The sequence below is a fragment of the Platalea leucorodia genome, assembly GCF_965183815.1.
Source record: "Platalea leucorodia genome assembly, chromosome: 1".
Classification (NCBI taxonomy): Eukaryota; Metazoa; Chordata; class Aves; order Pelecaniformes; family Threskiornithidae; genus Platalea; species Platalea leucorodia.
The window spans coordinates 99766907-99791196 of NC_138823.1; the positions used below are offsets into that span (position 1 = coordinate 99766907).

The 24290-nt window shown below is 39.0% G+C and overlaps 1 protein-coding gene across 3 annotated transcripts in view; it reads left to right on the forward strand.

The window, feature by feature from the left end:
• RANBP9 (RAN binding protein 9) overlaps positions 1-24290 on the forward strand; it is a 42995-nt gene that overhangs the window by 17169 nt on the left and 1536 nt on the right. Inside the window, exons 3-13 of one of the 3 annotated variants that reach the window (XM_082317998.1) lie at positions 4382-4434; positions 6440-6607; positions 10846-10868; positions 12913-13097; positions 13903-14015; positions 15329-15437; positions 16847-17037; positions 18820-18967; positions 20698-20819; positions 23195-23346; positions 24039-24150. In XM_082317998.1, the coding sequence (XP_082174124.1) occupies positions 4382-4434; positions 6440-6607; positions 10846-10868; positions 12913-13097; positions 13903-14015; positions 15329-15437; positions 16847-17037; positions 18820-18967; positions 20698-20819; positions 23195-23346; positions 24039-24150 (1376 nt within the window). Of the gene's footprint in view, positions 1-4381; positions 4435-6439; positions 6608-10845; positions 10869-12912; positions 13098-13902; positions 14016-15328; positions 15438-16846; positions 17038-18819; positions 18968-20697; positions 20866-23194; positions 23347-24038; positions 24151-24290 lie in introns of those variants that run through there. The other 2 variants (XM_082317999.1, XM_082318000.1) reach the window with 2 other exon arrangements.

The window sequence follows — 24290 nt, forward strand, 5'->3', positions numbered from 1 at the left end:
TCACCAAAAGAGCTTGGATTTCGATGCATGATGTAGCAGTTCCATGGGTTATACTGTCTTTAATAGAACATGTAGGCACAGTGAAAGGCAGAAGGAATTTGACTCTTTGCGGATAACAGGTTGCTAATGAAATCTCTGTGGTAGTGAAGCTGTTAGGGTTTCTTTCATTACTTAAAGATATGTTAAATTACTTTACTTGTCTTTACAAATACAGTATGGGATATTTTTGTGGTTTTGTTTTGCTTTTTAACTAGAGAATTGGTTATTTAGTACTTAAATTTATCTTTAGCTACTAGTAAGCCTTCTAAGGTACCAGTGATTTGGTATAGTTTTTGAGATTCTGTATTCCTCTTTATGGAATGGGTGGGATAGGATATAATTAACCCGAATTCTGATTATTATCAACTTCCATATTGAAAGATCTTCCATACACCTTCAATACAGTGGCCAAAAGACCTAACAGAACAGTTTCAAATAAAAATCAGAATTGTGTATCTTTTATATGAACTGCTGGGTTTTTTCCTTATGTTTTAGCAGTTTCCAGTTCTGTACCATCTCTTATTGCTATTTTTTCCTTCTATTTGGTTCTGTTTTTTTTATTTCTCACACTTAGTCTGTTCAGGCATCCAAGTAGAAACTTGTAGGCTCCAGCAAAAATGTGAATTTAGCTCTTTGACTGGAAAGATACTTGAGAAGAAAATAGTTATTGTGAGCTTGCTGCTTCTTATTTATTCCACTGCAGAGAAGCCTAGGCTTTTCAGTCTGTGTTAGTGGAAAAAAATAGGTATCATAGTGCCTGTATTTTTGACGTTGACTTTTCTTTTGCTTTTTGGCAAAAAGTTGAAAATTCAGCGAACTTTAAACTCTCTGGTTTTGTAGTATCCCTAAAAATTTCTGTATGGCTTGCAGTTGTGAAATGTAAGATGTGCTGAGGCACTAAAACGGTAATCTATGTCTTTAATGAACTGGAACAAGAATAAATACAATTTGAAATGAAAAAGCAAGAGTATGTAAGATGCGCTTGCTTTCTTGGTCCTTAATACCAATTTGGCTGCACTTTAAATCGGTTTTCAGCCATGGTCTCTTATTTCAGTCTCTTATCGGTTGATTTCACATATTCCATGAGTGGTTTTACATGTTGTTTGTAATTTTATGAGCTCCTGTAAGACTTGAGCACTTTAATGAGGTGATGCGTAGCAATCGGTGGGACCAAAATGCTCAGAGAGAGGGTCTGCTTAACAAAAAGGGTCCCAGGCCGCTTCTTTCCGTCTGCCTGAGTGAGTGATCCTCCCACCGCAGCAGCCAGGGATGTCTACGGGCGGGGAGCTGAGGTGGAGGCACCGTCCGCAGGTACGGAGGGAAGTGATGAGGGAGGCGGCATCAGAAGCACACCAGTACTCGCCCTCTCCCGTCTCTCAAACCGTGCTGTGTCATGTCCGTTTTTGGAAGGTGCTACACGTCGGAGGGAGCGTGCTGCTTCCTGGTGTTGACACCTCTGTGTTCCCCAGGGCTGCTGTTACGGCGTGACCTAGCCTAAGTGGACCCGTTCTTCCCGTCTGTGGCTGTCTCCTAGACAAAACCCATTTGTGTGACCGGACAGCAGGAAATGCATCATGAACTGACTGCAAACAGTCTGGGCCTGCATTGCACCTGGGTGCTAGCATGTCTGCTGCTTGTGCCGCCCTGCGTTTTTATCGGGGACTAAGGGAGGAACACGGAAATGCATGGCTCTGCCGCGGTTCTTCTGATTCTGAGGCGCGTGATATGTGAACCTTAAGGAAGCAAACAGGAGGACAATTTATGTAATTCCTCCCACTGAAGCAAGTCTTTTTGCAAATGATGACTCTGGACCTAAATATGGGCCTAAATATTCTTTAAAAACCAAACAAAAAAGTCTTTTTAAGCCTACGAAGCTTACAGGTGCCAGGAAAGAAAAAAAAAAAGTTACATGTAGTGGTTTGGCATAAATACAACTCCTGTTGATGAATTTTAGAGCATCTAAAGCCTATCTGTCATGGTACTGTTTTCCCCCTCGTTTTAGTGTGCTATATCTAGTTGAACACGAGATTAGCTATCCATCAACTATAACAAATAATAAATTAGCTTAATTGATAAGCCTTTAATTTCACTCACTTCCAAACCATAAATTTTAGACATTCCTTTTTCCTTTTGAAAGATGTCTGTAGTAAATGTGTTAATTATTTGAAATGTTTCAATCTACTTTTACTTGAGCTTCTATTAATACCAAGTCTCCTTGATGAAGTGGTGTTAACATTGCAAGTAGTTGTAAGTGAATCCCGGCGAAAAATATATACTGTTGAACATCCGTCTTCTTACTGAGATGGTGTCAGTGCCTAGTGCCTTCTAGTCATTGCCAGTGGGTGAAGAATCCTTGTTCCCAGCTGTATTAAATACAGTGGGTCCATGTTTACAATTGTTACTGAGTCAAAGAGGAGGCTCAGACTATATGATATCTAAGGGAGAAAAAACAGGTGGTACCAAAATGTTGCCTAGGTGATGATTTTCTATCTAACATTTTACATTTTTGTGTAACCTTAATCTTGTGTCTATAAGAATACTGAAATGAAGCTTTGATTGAGATGAAGGTTTTTTTTAATATGACTCATGTTGAAAGGCTTTTTGCAGTCAGTGGAGTTCTTTAAGTTATCTAAAATTTATTTTCAAAAATAAATTTCCATTCTCTAATAAATTCTCCTTAACGGGAGACTACAGTAACAGATTTTCAGTCTTTACATGAGAATCCTTCATGCATCAAACTCCGGACTATGCTAAAAACAACTCTACCTTTATTATTTAAGACAACATCAAGGATTTTCCACTTGTTGCTTTCATTTATAATTGTTTCATTGACTCTGCTGCTGCAGTGATGCCTCAGTAATGTAATTAGCAATGCAGCAAAGACTAATCCTTTTGTTTGTTGCCCTTTGCTTCAGCTCTCCAGTATCTCTAAATGTAATATCTGCTATATATGGTTCTGAGGTTCCATTTCATGCTGGTATCGTGGAGGGAGAGGAAGATGGTATCATACATTAGAAATTATCAGAGGAGGGCTTTGTAAATGTCAAACATAGAAGCAGGTAAGGTAACTTGTTGAAAGTGATCAACAGAAAAAGCAGAAAGCCCAGTACACAAAGCATATGACTTCTGAGATTTGCTGCTCAGTTTCATTCTATGTGAAATGTATTTAAAATAGCAGATTAACCTGTACTTCCTAGTAGAATAGTTGCTTAATATTGCATTTTATGAGATGGGAATACAAAGGTCATGTTTGTTGACTTAAACTATTTTCAAATTGGCATGGGTGAATATTTTTTTTATACAGTCTATTATTTAATGACAAATTTATGTTAACTAATTTGAACTAGTGTCAAAATTATTTGAATGTTTTGATAAACTAGGAAATTATTTTAGGTGATTTTTTTGGATGCCGTCTTTAGTTGGGGAGGGGTTGGTTTATTTTGGGCAGGGGGGGATTGGTGAAAGCTTAGCTTTTCATTATGCTGTTTTTCTTTTTGGATTCCTGTCATCTTGGTCATGATATGACTTTTGCTTAAGAAACAGAAGCAAAATTGATTTTACTAACTTCAAATAGTGTGATTTGGGGGTGGGGAGATCATTCATTTCAGCTTTTGAGTATTTGCTATTAAATTGTTAACAATTGTACTAGACACTGACTTTATTAAAACTACCTTTTGTAAAGCTGACTTTTGGACTTTATTGACCTAGCCATAACTTATTTAGACTTAAGATTACTGGTTAGTATAGTAAAAATATTTTCCCTCTTTAGTCTGCCAACAGATTGCTGACAGCTGAGTAACCTTGCTGGTAAATTTCTCAAGATAGCATTCTGCTCTATGATCCAGGCCTTCAATGTTTTAGTGTGACCTCTTCGTAAGTGCTGTGCAAGGATGCATTTTGCTGCTGAAAAAATGCAGTTTTGCATTTATTTTGTAAAATTACTCATTCCAGATTGTCTGCAAAACATGATTAGGTATGTTGAAGATGATGAAATTGGTATGTGTATAGCTTTACCCCTCCTTTCAAAATGAGGCACGGCCTTTGTCTTCATTCATGCTTTAAACTTTATGGCTAGTATCAATATTCTCCATCGATAACCCAGGATGCCTAAAAGAGAAGGAAGTAGTCCTTACCTCCTGCAGGGATAGAATCTGTCTGTCTTAAACCGTATATGCTAGGAATTTTCGGTTCCCTTGCTGTTATGCCACTATTAAATGACCTCTCAGCAGCTTATTTGGTATATGATTAATCAGCATAGTGTTTCTTGGCAATATCCCACATACATATATATATTTTTGTAAGAGACAGATAAATTTCTTTTTTTGTTCTTTCATTTTTACAGTTACATGGGAATTGGGCTTTCAGCACAGGGTGTGAACATGAACAGACTACCAGGTATGTTTCAGTATTTATTATGTTTGATAAATGACTTACATTGCTTAATTGTGTCTTTTAAAATGTGCTTGACCTTGACGGGAAGGTTCTGGTAAGCAACAGAAAGTGGAGCATGACATCTGTGTATTGTATCTGTTATCTGAATTATGTAAAGTTTGTGGCCAAAAAGTTTAGCTTTTACTGTACGTTTGCTCCTGTACTACTTCCCTCAATGCTTAGTGTTATTTATAACATTATGCAGATGCTTCTTAGCAAACAAATAAATTTTAAAATTTTCATCGTGTTCCCTGATAAAAATGAAGCTATTTCCTTGCTCTGTAAACTGAATTTCTAGAAATAAAGATGAGCTACTCTGATAAAGACTTTCTGTCAAACATGGAGTGAGCTCTCCTACTGTCAGTTTCTTTACTGTTACCTTTCCAACCTTAATAGTAAGGATGTGTAGCGTAGTTTTAAGTTTTGACTGTTCCATTGAGCTGCATGGTCAGGGATGCTATCTTGTTAACAACTGCCTGCGGTATCTCTATATAGTATTTAAAGGAGTTTTGTGTGTGTGTGTACATGTGGGTTTTTTAATATATCTTTAAATATTCAAAACAAAACAAACAATCCACTGATTTTTTCGAAATTGTTACTATTAGCCAAGTATAACATCATGTTGAGTTGACCTTAGAGTATCTGTACTCTCTTGCTTTTGCATTGCTGCTTTCTCTCCCAGATGTTCTGGTGGAGATCCTTACGATGATGGCAAATCCCAGTTACACTGTGAGCCCAACTAAGGGTGATGAATTATTAGTGGGTGGCACTAGGTTTATTTTGAGTATGATTTAGGATGCATTGCAAATAATTATCAAAGATACTACTAATCAATGTAACTGCAGTAATTTAGGGTATTTAATTTACTGAGAGATGCTTAATGTGGTGCCAGCTGAAGCTACTGATCATACAGATTAAGGACCTAAGTATGGAAAATACTTTCAAATTAACCTGTTAGGCAGCAGCTTGAGAGAAGAATAAACCCACAACCTTTTACTCTTTAAAAATAATTTGAGTTGTCAGTATAAATTCTTATAGTCAGAATGCTCGTGTGTGTGTGTATATATATGTGTATGAAATTTGGCTATTTGTGTTAAAGTCATGCTTTATATTATTTTGAATAGGCATTTAATAGATCTACTAGGAAGATTCTGTGGTGTCTGAGAGTTTACTCCTTTTCTATGTGTTTTTGTTTAGTATTGAATTGCAGAGAGTGTGGACAGGTCTTTTTAAATGAGCTCAGACTAAAATTGCTTGCTGTGAATTTCATTGATGAGTGTTACAATATGAAGCTTCTTAACTGGTTCTGCAGCTTCTTCACCTGCAAAATTAGCACCATATTTGCATACATAATGATTTGCCTGCTGGCTGTGACTTTCACCTGTATTGATAATCCCCCCCCTCCTTTTTTTTTTTTTAGGGGTAGCAAAGCTAATGACACTATAGTCTGAAGATTCTGCTATTGCGCAGAGACTGTTTGCTGCTGAATAGTCATTGAGAATAATCAGGAGTAGAAATGTGTTTCCCCAGAGATGCATGTTTGGGTTTTAGCCAGGAAGAATTTGATTATGACATATGGTAGCAATAGTTTCGCAAGATGAAAGGAAGAACAGGAGAATCTTTACTGCTTTATTGGGATATGTCGGATCTGCATATAGCTTTTCAAATTTGAACATTGTAGCTGATTATATTTTTGGTGTTGATAATTTTGTGTGTTCACTTAAAGAGAAAAATGTGTTATTTGAATTTGCAGTACCTGTTATGTACCTGTTCAGCCATTTTGATAAAAGAAGTTGCCATTTCTTTAAATGAAACAGATTTGTTTATTAGATAAGAAATCTTAGAAAGCAGAAAGCTGAGCATAGTAATTAACTGTATTAACCTGGTTAGAATATACTAACTTTGCATACTCTTTCCATTATTTCGTAATAAAGCAAACTAATAAATTGCAAATGCTTTTGTTCTCTAGGTTGGGATAAACATTCATATGGTTACCATGGAGATGATGGACATTCGTTCTGTTCCTCTGGAACTGGACAACCCTACGGGCCAACGTTTACTACGGGTGATGTCATTGGTTGTTGTGTCAACCTTATCAATAATACCTGCTTCTACACAAAGAATGGACACAGCTTGGGTATGGAGAAACGTTATCTTTACTGATAACATTATGTCTGTAAGCCTGTTGTAAATCTGAAACTCTCTTCGTGTCAGGAGCGCAGTGTTTGAATAGTTCTTTTGGTAGTCTCATAATATATTAATTGAAGAATTGGGAAGAATAATTTCTTGTGTGCCACTTGCACTAACATTCCTTGTGAATTTGGAAGGATTTGTCATAGCATCTCCTTCCTAGGACCTGCATTTATGAACTCTGCTACTAAATCAACAAATAATACTTGATGTTTATAAGGTAACGGATAATAACAGAATTGGAGAAATGGAGAATGGATGTAGCTAAAATTCATTGCTGCTGTATGGGGGACACCTAGCCTTCGCGAAAACCTTACATTGGATGGGTGTTATTTTGAACATATGTTGGAGAACAGTGTCTCTTGGATTCCCAGTCTGGAGTCATGCATAGTTGGGCTAAAGCCATGAATTATACAAGCTGTGCTAAAATTAAGTCCATTACACTTTTGTGGTAAATTTTAGTATTACGCAACACTGCAAGACAATTTTTGAGTTTGAAGATGTCAGGAGAGGGTAGAGATAAAATATTTGATGCAATATATATAATAATTCAGTTACTTAATACAATTTCATGAGCAAAGACACAGAGTGTAAAGAAAGAAGGAAAAAAAAATCTACTTCCTGCATTGAGGAGAGACCAAGGGCTTGGGAAGAGATCGTGGAATTGTGCTGAGGGGAGTAGGAAGTCTTGAGGGATAAAGCTCAGAAAGAAGAAATAAGGTTTTTGTCATGGGTGGAAATGTGATAAGGAAAAGAGAGGCTAGCTTGAAATGAAATAAGAGGATATTGAGATAGGGACTCTTGAAGTTGCTGATCTGTGTTCTCACATTGCCAAACATGAGGAAGGTTTGGAAAGTAGTAAGGGGAAGGACATGGTTTAAATTTTTCTCCTTGTCTCTCAGAACAAGACTGCTTGATTGTTTGCTCAGGCCCTGAGCAAACAGATCTAACTTTGGAGTTTTCCTGCCCCTGCTCAGAGCAGGGCTTGGATGTCTCCAGAGGTCAATTCCAAGTAATAACTTCATAGGATCATAGAATGCATTGGGATGGAAGGGACCTTTAAAGGCCATCTAGCCCACCCCCCCTGCAATTGGCAGGGACATCTACAACGAGATCAGGTTGCTCAGAGCCCCATCCAGCCTGGCCTTGACTGTTTCCAAGGATGGGGCATCGACCACCTCTCTGGGCAACCTGGTCCAGTGTTTCACCACCCTCATTGTGAAAAATGTCTTCCTTATATCCAGTCTGAATCTACCCTCTTTTAGTTTAAAACCATTACCCCTTGTCCTATCACAACAGGACCTGCTAAAACCTCTGTCCTCATCTTTCTTATAAGCCCCCTTTAAGTACTGCAAGGCCGCAATAAGGTGTCCCCGCAGCCTTCTCTTCTCCAGGCTGAACAACCCCAGCTCTTTCAGCCTTTCCTCATAGGAGAGGTGCTCCATCCCTCTGATCATTTTTGTGGCCCTCCTCTGGACCCTCTCCAACAGGTCTACGTCCTTCTTGTGCTGAGGACCCCAGAGCTGGAGGCAGCACTCCAGGTGGGGTCTCACCAGAGCAGAGTAGAGGGGCAGAATCGCCTCCCTCGACCTGCTGGCCATGCTTCTTTTGATGCAGCCCAGGATACGGTTGGCTTTCTGGGCTGCGAGTGCACATTGCCGGCTCATGTCCAGCTTTTCGTCTATCAGTACCCCCAAGTCCTTCTTGGCAGGCCTGCTCTCAGGCCTTTCATCCCCCAGCCTGTATTGATACCGGGGATTGCCCCAACTCAGGTACAGGACCCTGCACTTGGCCTTGTTGAACCTCATGAGGTTCACACGGGCCCGCTTCTCGAGCTTGTCCAGATCCCTCTGGATGGCATCCTGTCCCTCAGGCGTGTCAATCACATTACTCAGCTTGGTGTCATCTGCAAACTTGCTGAGGGTGCACTCGATCCTGCTGTCTGTGGCATTGATGGAGATATTGAACAGCACTGGCCCCAGTGCGGACCCCTGAGGGACACCACTCGTCACTGTTCTCCATCTGGACATTGAGCCATTGACCGCTACCCTCTGGATGCGACCATCCAGCCAATTCCTTATCCACCGAACAGTCCACCCATCAAATCTGTATCCTTCCAATTTAGAGAGGAGGATATTGTGGGGCACCGTGTCCAAGGCCTTATAGAAGTCCAGATAGATGACATCCGTAGCTCTTCCCTCATCCACTGATGTAGTTACTCCATCATAGAAGGCCACTAGGTTGGTCAGGCTTCTTCTGTGATTCTATTCTATCATGATTTAATGTTTCTTCTAAATTGAATGAGTCTACATACTTGGACTTAATACCTTGACACCTATGGCAGTGGGATACTTGAACCATGCACTGTGTACTTGTTTCTTTTGGCCCTGTTTCAGGGTATATGTCAAAATGGAAGATAACAGACTCATGTTGTGTTTACCCTAATCTTTAACTGGGTTAAAGCTGAGAAGGGTAGTCTTACCTTATTCCCTTTTTGGAACTGGCAACAGTGTGCCTGCAGGTAAGTTGGATCAGATTGTTGATCAACTGAAGAGACACTGGTTTTCTGACTACCATTATGGTCACATGCTTGGAAGACCTAAAGCGGGAGGAACAGAACCTTCTCTTTCAGTGGAAGTCTTAAAGCAGACTGGATTAGGCCAACTGTGAAACAACACTCCAAATGATTAAAGTCCGTTTAAAGAGGAGATTTTTAAAGAGTGGCATAGGTGAGGAGAGGCTAGCAAAATGTCGTGTGTCATAGACAGAGTCTGACAAACACTATCTGGATTTTGGAACGAAACCTGACAGCTGTTCTGCTGTCCTGGGCTTTGCTAGCTTGAATTACTGGCAGAGAAAAATTGATTCTGTGTTTAGGGGAAAAAGAAATTAGAAATTTGGGCTGTCTTGCTGAGTTGTTGCTGCTAGTTGTCCAGAATTCCTGTACGATCATGACTTGGAGGACATTTATGTTCCTTCTCTGGGCCACAGATGCAGTCTAGAGTATTGGAAATCTCTGGCTCAGCCTGGGATTTGATGCTACAAAAAGGGCTAAGCAATTATTTATGCAAGTGTGAAATCCTGGGTTGGAAAAAAAAAAACCCAAAACAAACCACCACCAACCAAACAAACAAAAAAACACCAAAAAAACAAACAAAAAACCCCAAACCCAATACCTACATGGCACTTGGTCATCATTTATCTATCTTGCCTACTGCCATGGTTATTTTAGAAGAGGGTGAGTTAGATGTCAAAATGTGCCAAACACAGAGAAAGTGGTAGTAGCTTAGAAAAAGTTAGGGTGTGAACAGGTAATAAATAAAGTGATAGTTTTGAGATGTGATGGGAGGAAACAGACTCACTCTATATGCCGTGCTTTTGTATCAAAGATGTGAGTAAGGAATCCAGACGCTCTTGGGATTTGAAATCTTGGTGAAGAACAGAGATAGAAAGCAGGGGTGGAATTTAGGACAGAAGGTTAAAAGCTTTGTTTTAATCTTAAATTTGAAAAGGCAGTGATGCCCACCCCCCCAAATTGCGTGATGTTCCTGAAGTGTATAGAGGTCAGATTTTTCTCTGATCCTGAGACAGCAAAAGCACTGCTTTGGTCTCATGGGTAGATGGAGGCTTGTAATTGCATAACAAGATATTAAGCTATTCTGTTTGAAAACCAAAACACCCTGGCGTGGATTAGAGTGAAACGTTTACTAGACTGGTTTGGAGTATTATAGGCATGTGCTGCTCATGTAAAGATAATGCGTACTTATGAAGAAAAATAATAGCAAACAAGAAAAGACACTTAAATCTTGGTGTTGCAGCATCGAGACATCCAAGTGAAAAAATATCTTCAGATATTCTTATTTTTCCTCTTAATTTTAATCTGTAGCCAGAATTTTCATACTTTCTAATCTGCATATCTGTGTGATGTTTGCTAAATCTTACGCCATATGTTGAAAAATTGAGGGCAAATTGAGTACTTTTGAATGACAGTTACTTTTTGCCAAATATTGCCCTTTATTACTGAAGCACATCAGTTGCGCCTAAGCATCATGGATGTCACCATACTTAACTACTTATTTCTGAGATGGTTTGGGTGAGTTTTCTGAACCTATAATGATACACTTAAGAAAAGGAGGCTAGAATCCAGACATATGGAAATTAATCTTAATTTTCTCTTCATTACAGGCATCGCTTTCACAGATTTACCGGTAAGATAAGTGCATTTTCAAACAGCTTTCCCCTTTGTATTATAAACAGATGTTTCAGATGTAACTTGCATTTACTTATGCTTCTTGAAAATACAATGATAATCTTCTTAACCAATTTAATATCAGATATTTCTCCTCATTGTTTCAGTGGTGATTTGTTAATTGAAGCAAAAAGTTTTTTGTTTTTACACTGATCCTCACAGGGGTTTTCCTTTTCAGGTTTTTAACAGGCAGTTCTAATGGAAGCTTAGCAGAAAACAACACATACAAGTAGTTATTACATACTTTGTTTGACAGATGCAGGCCTTGCGTACAAAGTCAAAGCTATATTAAACGCCAACACGGTGCACGTGTGTACAGCTGTGTATCATATGCAGAAAGGCTGGCTGCTTAAGACATGGTCACTGTAACTCATGCTTGATGCCTAATTTTCAAAATCTTTCTCTATACTGTTCATAAGATCAAACATACCAGAGTAATTTTTTTTTTTTTTTTTAAAGAAAGCTGCAGATATCTGAAGTCTTCTAGCTTTTCAGTCAATTAAATTGTACGTTCCTTAAAATTGTTATAAATGTGTTCCCTGTGCTACTGGTACAGGCATGATGCTGCACTTTTTTTTTTTTTTTTTTTTTTTCCCCCTCATCCATTTAATTTCTGATTTAATCTGGTTAGGGTGCACTTCCATCTGGCCAGCTACTCAGTTTGCTAGGGCCTTAGGAGGCAAGGACAGATACTAAGGAAAAATGAAGTCAATAACCCAGGGCGCCTCTCAGCCCCGCCACAGGGTTGGGTGCTTCGTGTAGGAAGGCACTGCCGCTCTCCCAGGTCTGTGGGATGCCAGCAAGGCTCCTTGCTAGCACACGGTACCAGCACAGGAAAACTGACACTGTCATCTGAAGTTTGAAGCTGGACCCCTCCTCATTAGAATCGATTGTTTTCATATTACTAAAAGATTTGAGACTTGTGCTTTGTTGATTAGTCTAGACTAGGTAACACTATGAGCAAGGTTTATTTTAAAAAAAAAAAAAAAGGGGAGGGGGAGTGGAAATGGGGGGCAAGATTGGCTTGGGCATGGTTTTAACCACCAGAGTATTTTTCTTTAATTTCACTGGGTTCACTGGGTTTCAGTGTTCCTACTGACCTGCATGTTGATAACTTCTTACTGATAGCTTTAGTTTATTTAGCATATAGTTCTGTAGATCAGTATACCATTATACCGTACCACCCTTGATTGCTGCATAAATATGATATAGGTATATTTATAAACAAAAAAAAAACCCAAACAAAACAGCAACAAGACCCCACCCACCCAAAACCCCAACTGATTGCATTGCCATTGCTGAGATGCTAGTTGCATTTAAGAAAGTTACTTTAATCCCAACAGGCAGATTTTATTTTTCTCGTATTTGGCATATTTCAAATTTGCATGGAGACCTAATCTCTAAGCAGAAAATAAAACTGAGACAACAATAAATGCTTTAAAGTCTTTTTCTAGATACAAGTCCAGGAATTCACGAGAACTTCAATGCACTGTTACAGTTCTTTTTAGGCGCTACACTTGGACTTTGAGGCTAATGAGTTCTCTATCCTGTCAGTTCTTACCACTAAAATTCAGCGATGTTTTAAGTATTTCACCCCAAAAGGAAAATGGCCCACTTTGTAAGTTTAATTTTTGTTCTCTTATTAAAAGAAACTTTAATCCTGGTCTTTAAAAATCATTAAAAAATTGGTATTTAATATTTTGTAAAATTGAAACCAAAAGTTGTAAACTTTAGCAGAGTTTTAAAAGTGCATTTTCTGACTAGAAACAGAATGATCAGTAAGGCTTTCTTATTTCAAAATAAAAAAATTATGACCACTGGGAATAAAACGAGTTAGTCATTGTATTGCTGGATTGGTAGAAGTTGCTTTAACTGCTGGATCTAGAGGTATTTGCTTCTTCACACTACTAGTAGCAGTGGAGAGATATTATTAGAGAGATGAAAAAAAAGAAAGTGGGGAATTTAGAGTAAGAGGAAAAAACTAATTAAAAAATTTCTTGCAGCCAAACTTGTACCCTACAGTAGGGCTTCAAACACCAGGAGAGGTTGTGGATGCTAATTTTGGACAACACCCGTTTGTATTTGATATTGAAGACTATATGCGAGAATGGAGAACGAAAATTCAAGCACAGATTGACAGATTTCCGATAGGAGATCGGGAAGGAGAGTGGCAAACAATGATTCAGAAGTAAGACTTCGAATATTATTCATTTAAAAAAAAAAAGTTAATAATTACATGATTTCAGAGATCTTTAAAACGTTGTGCCTATTGTCTTGTTGAAAAAAACTACAGCTTGTATTAAAAATGAGTACAAATAGTTTTGTTAACAGGTTTGATAAACCTATAAAATCGAACATGAATAGATGTTTGGGGAAGTTATCTACATCATGAATAATTAAGAGTTTATAATGATGATTGGAAGCCTTCCATTCTGATTTGACCTATCTAATGTGGATTGGGGAGTTCAGAAAAATTGCCATGGTCGTAATGGGCAGTTTTAATACTTTGGGCTCTGGAAGTTTCCCTTTGCATTCTCAGCCTTCAGCGTGCCAGGTTAAGTTGTATCTCATTAGTGTCTCACTTGGAAAAATGGTGGTTGTGGCTTTGCATTTTTTATTTCTTCAGTGAAAACAAAAAATTAGTGTGCAGAGATTTCACTTCAGTGTATGTAATGAGCAAAAAAAGAAACCTAATTAGCAGGTAATATTTTAATTGAGCTTACCGTTGGGTGATGAATCATTTTTATTAAAATTCATCATCATAAAGTGATACTTTGGTTTTTTTAATTGTTTTTCTGTACAGTGTTTTGAAGAAGATACTGGCTCTTAACTGAATTACTTTTGTCTGACTTGTACAGAAATTTCTGAATTTCAAGTAGCATTCTTTAATTCAGTCACTTTTTTTCAGAAAAAGGTTTTTACATTCAAGAAGTTCTTGGTTTCTTACCTGTATTTAATGAGTGTTTCTGGGTTTTGTTTTTGTTTATTTTTAGAATGGTATCATCTTACTTAGTTCACCATGGATACTGTGCAACAGCAGAGGCATTCGCCAGATCCACAGACCAGACTGTGCTAGAAGAATTAGCTTCCATTAAAAATAGACAAAGTAAGGCTGGAAAGCACGTTACATCCTTTTTTTCCCTCCCTTAAACAAATATTACATAAAACTTTCTCTTAAGCATCATTGTAGAATTCCCTTTCAGCACTACTCCATAGTACAGTTCTTTGCTGTCATGTAAAGTCACACACGTGTGAACAGCTGGTTAAGATGAACTTCCGCACTAACGCTTTGGAACTTGTTTGATGTGGCGGAATGTGGTAAATTACCTGTTGTCTTTCTCTTGAATGGAAAATTGTGATCTGACTTAAAGTCTCTAAACGAGTCTTTGTGAGAGCTAATGGTCAGTCACAAACAGGAATATAAAACTTAGTCTTAACAAACTTTAGACATTTAACTTAACTGTGAAAAGGGGTAGAGTTTAGAGAATGCTTTATAAGTTAAATCAAATTTGAGTGTTCCTGCTTACAGATGTGAGGGGGAAGAGGACAAGGAGAACTAACAGCAGTTCAGTTCTAACTTGCTGTGGCAGTGCTGTTTGGCCGCCTGATTAAAGAGTGCCTTCCCTGTTCATTTAAATCCCTGCTGCATGAACACAAGCATTTGTGTGGCTGCATGACGTACCACATGGGGAAACTGCTCTGGTTGAAAAATAACCCGTTCGTTGGGCTGTTTTTCATTTGGATCAGTTTCTCTGTTGGTGGATAGAGCCGTGAGGCTGTTTGCGACTTGTGCCAGGTTACAGCAACAGAAGCATCAACTAAAGCAGGGACTGTTGTGGAAAGCTTTAGTCAACCTGACGGAAGTACACGTCGTAGGTGATAGAGACTAAATCTTGTTTTTCTTAGTCAAAATTGAATCTATGGGAGTGGGATGCAATTTGGAGGTTCTGGGGTGACAATAGTTTGGTATGTGCTTATTTATAAAGGTGTGAAAATGAGAAATAAATCGCAGAAGAGTGTCTGCAATCTTAATCTAGCTCTAAATGTGCAATCTGAGTACAAAGTAGTTGTATGCTGGCAATAAATAAAAGTATTGAGTACTTATTTAGATATATGTAGGTGGAGTGCAGTTCTTAAATTTTCCTATTGAACGTTTTAAGGAAGCATGATCTTTCTTTACACTAATTTTTCTTCTAAGAGGAAAAATCCTTGTTGATTCATGGTTGCAGTGTCTTTTAATCGTTAATTTACATGTATTAATCCATAAGCTGTCCATTTAACTGATGTTGGTTTTGGTGAACAGAAATTCAGAAATTGGTTTTGGCAGGATGAATGGAGAACCCGTTGAAACAACATAACAGCTGTATCCAAGTTTAATAGAAAAAAATCCTAATCTCTTATTTGTTTTTTGGTGAACAGGAATTCAGAAATTGGTTTTAGCAGGAAGAATGGGAGAAGCCATTGAAACAACACAACAGTTGTATCCAAGTTTACTAGAAAGAAATCCTAATCTCTTATTTGCATTAAAGTGAGTCTTCAAATTATACAGATGTGTGTTTATAGATGGCACAGTACCTTCTGAGACAAGACAGTTACTCATTTAAAGCTTTCACAGAAATTTAAACAAAGTTAAGCAGCGTTTTTTAGAAAATGTGTATAGTTCACTTTTTTAATGCTGTATTATTTGCTACGTGTTTAACTAGGTTTTGTCATCAAGGTCCTGTTTTGCAGCATAATTCACATCTCACTGTAGTCTTGTTCTCTAGAACTAAGTTTTGTAATTTTTTAAATCAATTTTGATCAGTTTGGGTGTCAAGTAAAACTTGAAACGTAAACTGATACAGTGTCATATTCAAGGTTAAAAGTCCTGTTGGCATAAGTTGGTCGGTTCCTCCAAATGGGTGACTGACTTTAAAGACCAGTTTCAATGAGCTGTTTCACTCATGTCACTTCACTAGAAACCTGTGGCTAATACTGTGGAAATTCCATAATCCCAAAGAGTTCTCGTGGCTTCCCAGGCACACAATAGTCACCTTCATTCTGGCATTTTTACTTGCCAGCTGCGCTGATCCTCCAGAATTTTGTATCACATTGTAGTGTTGAATGCGGAAAAAATCTGTTATCTCCTATAAGAAAAAAGCACTTTAATTTTTGTGTTCAGTTAAGTCACTTGGAATGTGTTTGAAGTCTGTCACGCTCAAGTGCTGAACAGAATTCACATGATAGTACTGCAGACTTACCACAGAATTCACAAAATGCGAACATTTTGATGAAAGACTTCACTCGATAACGTCAACTGTATGTTATCTTTTTCTCAATCTGTCTTTCTAAATTTTGCCTGTTCTATTGAGGCTATCCAAGCCTAAAACATAGAGCAGTAGTTCTGAGCTTCCTTAAAGTCCATAGTAAAACCTCCTTATCTAAAATAAAATTGACAGAGCAACAGCCTCTGAAGGGAAGGTTTGTATATGAGCTTGCTTTTCAAACTGTTTTCTAGTGCAAATGTTTAATGGTAAGAGTTACCGTTTTTTAATGCTTACTGTTCCAGACAGTCAAACTATGTTCCCATTTACTTTGAGAGAAATGACAGATGTGACAACGTAACGACATATCCTTCTCAAGAAATAACCTTGCCCCTGCCAATAAAACAAAGCAGTTAAAACAAAAAATATAGTTTAGTTCTCTAACCTTTGAGGACTTATTGACAAAGTCTGTCCTTGAAGGATAATATTCCTGTTCTCCTCCCTCACGAATTTTGTAATTGTGTATTTTTGGCTGAATACGCCAAAGCTTATTGATGATTGGATTGCTGACATCCAGCATTTTGTTGAGTCAGACTTTTTGTATATTTAACACTAAAATTAAATCATTGCTATCGTTGGTAAATTGAAATGTGTAAATTGTTTTATTAGCTTAACTTCTTTGCCTTTTGTTTAGGGTGCGCCAGTTTATAGAGATGGTGAATGGTACAGACAGTGAAGTGCGATGTTTGGGAGGCCACAGTCCAAAATCTCAGGATAGTTACCCTGTTAGCCCACGATCATTCAGTAGTCCTAGCATGAGTCCCAACCACGGAATGAATATCCACAATTTGGCAACAGGCAAAGGGAGCAGCACACACTTTTCCGGTAAGTTGATGTGGAGGACGTACCACGTAGATTTGGATATACCACACCATACGGATGGGGTTTTTTTACAATTAAGTATTGGGAAAAGTTACAAATACTCGCAGACTGACAGTTTGTTTTACTTAAGAGTTGATACTGAATGCTTTGTATGAAAATATAGTTTTAATAATTAAAATGTGATTTTCAGTCACTAGGGAAGTGGGAAAGTCTATAAATAGAATCAAATCTTTTTTGCATGTGCTCTTGGTCTTACTAAGGGTTTGCAAAGCAGGTTGCCGCTGATTTCTAAGAAATGCTGCTTCCGGGAGGTGGAAGGTTCTGACACAAATTTCTGTTGCCCTTTCGATGATAATTTATGACTTGGGCAAGGTGGTTTAAATCCAGTGAGTGGTGTATACGATCCATTTCCTGTGGTATTTATGGAGTAGTAGGAACAGCTGCCCTTGCGTAGGAAATACCAGAAGCTAGGTGGTGGAGTTAGGTAAAAGGCTGTCTGCGGGCAGCCAGATTTCAGTCTGCACAGTTGAAACAGTTCTGAGAGCGTCTAGGTGGTGGTAAAGCTTCGGTGGGAAGCCCTGAATGTTCAGAGCTGCCCCATGCCTGTGGGGAGGTGCCCGTGCCTTCCAAAGCAGCCCTGCAGAGAAGAAGTTGGGCATGTTAAAATGGTGCGTGAATGTGTCATCTGTGAACCCAAGGCTCTTGAGGTAGCAGAGGCCATGAGCTTTCACTTCTGTTTCATGCTTAAATCCAAACTGGAGCTGACTGGGGGCAGCTTCCCCCCTCCCCTCGGTGGGACTGAGTAGGAAGCCAGCGTCGCCTGGCCACCAGAACACCCGCTGCCCTTGGAAGGGCAGCGGCTTCGCTTTTCGTCCCTCTGTGTCCAGGCTGTGCTATCAGGGGTGTGAGGGGGGGTCCGCTCAGATCTTCTGTTCGTTGAGCAGGTGGTTATTGGGATGTATTGTAGAAAGCACCCCTAACTTTCTAATTTTGAAAATAGAGGCACCACTTAATAAGCAAGTTGATGAATGTATTATGAGAGTTGAGGTTTGGGATTTCTTGAATGGCAGCAACTGTTTGGTTTATAACAAGCCCTTCCTGTGACCTGTTTCTATATTAGAAGATACTAGGGGGCTCCTGCTTTTGGGCTTGATAGAACTGGCAATTACATCTTTACTTCAAATAGTAGCTTCTTGATTATATTTTAGAAGGGTCAGAAGAGATTTTAGCCAGGCATCATAATTTCACAGCGTGGTGTAATTCTATTTAGCAAAGCACAATATTAACAATTAAAATAATTATATGGGGAAGGAGGGAGGTTGTATTTAAGTGTAGCAACATGCAAAGTATTTTCAGCACTGAATTTTACTGCATATTTATCAAGAGAATTACGTGATTAGGAATTAGTAAGATGCCATGTCTGCTTCCATTCATAATGATTATGGAGGCCTAGAAAAGATTTTCAGACCTTTTAGAAACAATGTATCAGTTCTAGAAAATTGTTCTACCTTGATGCAGTTTTCTGTTTTACTGGTGTCTTAAGTACAACTGAAAAACCTTCTCATGGATGTGTTAGTACTTGTTAAAAAATGCTTAACTTCTGCACTGTAGAAGCCTTAGAGGTTCAAATATCTGAAACACGGAGGCAAAGTATTTGGGTTTATTTGTTTGGCAAATCCACCTTTTACTGACCAGGAACAATTAAGCTATACTTATTTCACTTCTAGAAATCGGTACTTTCAAATAAGTTTGTAGATGATTACAATTATTAAAACTTTCTTTCAGGGTTTGAAAGTAGTTGCAGTAATGGAGTAATATCAAATAAAGCGCATCAATCGTACTGTCACAGTAAACACACGACCACCAGCTTGAATGTACCAGAGCTCAACAACATAAATGTATCAAGATCACAGCAGGTTAACAGCTATTCCAGGTGAATAAACTTCAGATGCTTCTAACTTACATTAAGGCTTGTATCGCCGAGAGGAGTTTTCAGTGGGATTTGATGTGATTTTTTTTTTTCAAGGACAGTTAAAACATACAGTGTAAGGGGCCAACAGCTTGTGATCACTCTAGTGTGCTTTGGTTTTGTTTTAACTTCTCAAGTTCAATAGATTGTTTTCTCCTGTTTGGTTAAAGAAACGCAACGGACAAAAATAAATTACCTTGCTTATAGCTATATATGGTCAGTTTTGAAGTTGCGTAATGAAGATTAGCTAGCGCTCTGGCACTTGGGATTTTAATTTAAGCCACTGACATTGATTTAAGCATGTTGCGTGTAGGTAATGAAAAGTTTTCCAGATACTCTTCATTTGTGGCAATATCCGCAAAGTAAACACAACTGAGATGCATGTGAAATGCGGACTCCCTTCCGTTGCATACACAAGAATTGTTTGCCTACTCCAATCACTGTCACTTGTGCAAACACATTCAATTCAGAGAATGAAAATAGATGTATTAACCAGGGTTAATATGGTTATTCATAACCAGTAAATATTAAGCTCTGGGTTGCACAGATGCAGCAGAACCTAATTTGATGTGAAATACAACAGTACTTGGCTGCATTGTCCAGGATGGATTCCCAAAACTACAAACTATGATGTGATGATGTGGTGCTGATACCAAAAAGTATTTTAGTTGGATAGTGATGACGGGTGGGGGTGTGTGTGTGTGTGTGTGTAAGAGTACCAATTGACTTTTTAACTTCATTACTTGTATTTGCGTCAGCAATTGCCTCTGCCAGAACGCCTGGCAGTGTCCAGGCAACTTTGAGATTTCTCACAGGAGGAAGGCAATTCCTTGGCTGCAGTGTTGCCCAGTCAGAGAGGCCTTTTGGTTTCCTTCCTCAAAGGAAGCTGAGTATTTTTGGTTGCTTAGAAGCAAGATATTAAACTTCTAAATTGAATCTTTTTGGTCTCTAAATTGAATCTTTTTGGTCTTGAGAGAGGTTTTAGGTTGTCATTCTCTGTGACAAAATAGAACAGGCTAGGATGTAACTGTCAGCAAAGCTCAGTCCCAAAGCCATGCTGGCATTTTCTAAAAGTGCTGCTGCGGCCTGCTGGCGAGCAAAGTGTGGTGAGGAGTCGTATGCTCTGAATTTGCCTCCGAGTATCTCTTCAGCGCCTTGGTTTACTCAGTATTTGCTTTGGGTTTTTCTTCTTTTTCCCTGTCATTTCACTGAGACTAAATGAGAAATCAAGGCTTTTTTTGAAAGAACTATTTACCTAAATAGGATATTCTCAAAGTAGGCTGTATATTGAGTTAACTGTGTTTTTTTTAAAAAAAGAAAGTGGGAATAGTATATTTTCTCAATGCATTTTCTCCAGCTCTATGGATGTATGGATATATAAACAAGGTAAGAACTTTTTGGCGTGTATTTAGAAAGTCTTACACTACTTACTCCTGAATAATGGTGGACATGTTTAATTTTTCAGCATCTGAAAGCGTTATTTTACTGAATGCTAATGTTAGTTGAGAGCCTTAAAATGTCCCTGGTGCTCTGGTCTCGCCAGTTGCTACAGAAAAAACTGTGGTCTAACTTGGTGATATTTAAAAGCAGCTTTTCGGTAGCCAAAATGAGGAATTACTGTGCTGAAATTGTGAAGAAGATAGCCCTAAGAACTTAAATGTGAGTAAAACTTTTATTTATTACTCTCTTTTCAGCAACGATGTAGACATGGAAACAGATCACTACTCCAATGGGGTTGCTGAGACTTCATCCAATGGCTTCCTAAATGGTAGTTCTAAACATGATCACGAAATGGAAGAATGTGACACAGAAATGGGTCTGCAGTGATATTTCTTACATTTTTATTAAGTGATGGCAACAAGGTTATGTTTTTACTTGCAATGCTTCCCAGCTTGAAAATTAGGGATATTCGCTCAAGTCTTAATTCCTTTTGTTTGTTTTGCTGTTACTAGATGTAAACCTTATAACCACTGATTTAGGTGGTCCAGTGTCAGTGTGAGAACAGGGGAAACTGGTAACTCACGGATATTGAAGCTAGCATCCATTTCTAAGGAAGTACCTTTGAGAAGAAACATCCTGTTGCATGGCACACCGGGGTTAGGGCTGGCAGATGGTTTCTCCCTCTTGCCCCGGTCCTCTTACCAGTCAGGGTTCTCATGGCATCTTTGCACTCAACGGTAAGAGTCGAAATGCCAAATCACTTGCACTGAAGAATGCAAAGTGCTAATATTAAATGCTCAAGAAAAGAGCTATATTTGGGAACTGTGAGATGTTAAAAAGTTTTCCACCAAAAAAAATACCCTGTTTTACATAGTTGTGGTCTAAAAAATAACTTTTTTACTTAACCTGCTTTATATTCAGTCATACCTGTTGCTGTTAGCGACAAATGAGTACTTAAATACCCTCTGATTGCCGGCACACCATAAAAAGATACCGTTTACTCTGTCGGTTACGGTGCTACCTGTCCCTGCCCAGTAAAGGCAGTCGGATCACTGAAGCGCGCGCAGGCCGGAGCTTAGACAACGGTTGTTATTGCTGGCTGTGTCTGAAGGAGTGGAAGAATCCGGCCCAGCCATTTCTGCAGCTGCAGAACTATCTTCTCAAACAAGTGATATAACCGGACATCAATTAATAGGTAGTTTAAATGAAATGTGGAACTCTGGATATCGCCGGTAAACTTCCAGAACGCAGCAGTACTCACAGATACCTATGAACGCCTGTCAGTGCCGAGGGCACGTGCTGGCGCTGGTCGCGCAGCTTTGCTGGCAAATCCTAGGTAACTGTGGAAAAGCGAATAGAATTCTGTTACGGCGCTGGAGGGGGGAGATGCCAATTTCCAGGCTGTTTCCCTGCATTATGCTCTGAAACCGGATAATAACAAGGCGTCATTTCTGTGACACAAAAAACAAAACACTTCTTTACTCTCTTGCAGCCTTTTCCACAGAGGCTTGCCGTGACAGACGTGAAGCAGCTGCCCAGGGCGCAGAGTTGTTTGTGTTAGGCTGGTTTTTGGTTTTTTGTTGTTTTTTTTTTAATGTAGTTGTTTTCTGCCTTTGGAAAGTCATGTCCTAGATCGGGCTGCAGCTAGCAACAAACACCACTGCTCGAAGACTTGGGCGTGCTTCACCTTTGTAAAAAAGAAATGTGGCTCCTCAGCCTACATCGTTTACTGCCCCCAGTTTGAGTTTGGTGTTTTTTTCGGTGTTTTTTTTGCTTTTTGGAATATTTATATATTCTCCCTAGTGCTGTGCATGTAATGTTTAGTAGGCCGATTTTTTTCCAGAGGTGATATGCTCACATCTAAGAAAAAACAAGTGGTCACTTACAAGTTCTTGTTTGAAATAGTGGTCAAAATACATCATTAGATAGCAGTGTTAAAATCAGAAAGAAGAATGGTTTTGTAATTAAAGTGTACATCAGAATTCTGATTCAAAACTTAATTCCATTGATGAGAAAAGGCAAGGAATGGATAAATGTCGGGGGGGTTGGGGTTTTTTTACTGGTTGTTTTAGTTGTAAATTTCAAAAAGGCAGAACTTTTAGAGAAGCCAAGGGTTGATTTACTATTCATAAACTTCATTAATATCTTTTAAAATCACTAGTATTGGGGAATATTGGAGCGAACAGTAAAGAAATGGATGGTAGTGTTCTGCCTGATTACTAAAGAAGCCTGAAATGTCCAAATTATTAAGCTACTGTGTTCTACGAGGAGTATGAACAGTCTAAATGATCATCTTGTAGCAACATCCATCGTGGCTGTTTGGGAGGCTCAGGGTTTTTTAGTCTCTATTAGCAGCTCCGGATTTAGCCTATCTTTAGAAGCGCAGTCCCAAAGAATTAAAAAGGTAGAACTGTGCGGACTTTTATTGTTGTCGTTACTAATTTTAAACTCCCATAAAATTTTAGGGTAAAATTAGGTTTATAGTCTAGTTAGTTTAAAATTAACCATTGCAAAATACACAGCATCCGTAGACAGCCTTTGCTGTTCGTTAACTAAGTCTCTTAATGTTTATCAAGGAGCAATTCAGCGGTGCTCGGTGTAGGAGCACATTATGCCAAGGTCTCTGGCCAGACGTGCTTTCTCTCCGAGAAGGCAGGTGTCTTTTGAGTGAAAGCAGTGCAGATTCTCTAGCTCCCTAGGTTGTGATTGTCGGCTCTATTAGCGGTGATGATGACGATATCGTTTTTGCAGAAGTAGATTCAAGTCAGTTAAGACGTCAGCTATGTGGTGGCAGCCAAGCGGCTATTGAAAGAATGATCCATTTTGGAAGAGAATTGCAAGCAATGAGTGAGCAACTAAGAAGAGAATGTGGCAAAAACACAGCGAATAAGAAAATGCTCAAGGTATGTTTGATCTTGGAATTGTGGGGTTAAGGTGAATAACTCTGCTGCCCAGCAGAAACTGCATTGCAATACCGTTCCGCTTTAACTTCGCGATTTTTTTTTTTGGTCTGAGAGCAGTATTCTCGCCAGCTGTGGTGTAGCACTGTCTCCTGTCTTGTCTGTGTAGCACATTCACAGGGAAGATAATTTCATACTGTAATACAATTGAAACCAGAGGTGAATTTAGCACTTCCCTCTCTCTCATTTCTGACCGTGTAGGTTGGCCTCTTGAATCAAAAGTGCTGTTTTCAGCTCTAATGCTAGATGAACTGCAAGAAAGAGGATTGATACAGATGCCTAAAATGTGCTTTCTTTAGTACTCTCTGTGTTAATTATTTTACCTTGATTTGAGACTGCTCTGGAAAAGAATTCCCCTGCCAAAGACTGACTGCGTGCAGTTGTCAGTCTGTTTTCTCTTTCCCCATCGCTTATTAAAATACTGCTGACTTTTGTCTTTCTGTTGGGAAAAGCACTGCTTGCTCAAAATGGAACAAGTCCTGCTACAATTTCTTTTTATCCTTTTGTATTGATGAAGGACACTGAGAATCACCTTTGTGATTCTGACTCAAAAGGGGGGGAAGAAAATAGTCCTCGTTTTCGCTGCTAGAGTGACAGTAGAGCTGTAAGATGCAATAAAAATCGTCTTTCCACAGGATGCATTCAGTTTACTTGCCTATTCGGATCCCTGGAGCAGCCCTGTTGGAAATCAGCTTGACCCGATACAAAGAGAACCCGTGTGCTCTGTACTTAATAGTGCAATACTAGGTGAGTTTTCACGCGCGGCACGGGGTGCCTTTCCTTCCTGCTCGCCACCCGTCGTTTGCTGGGCTTAGTCCTGGGCTGGCTGAGCGACGAACAAAGTACAACAGTGTTATGGTACGCTCGTTGAGTGAAAGAGAGGGGTA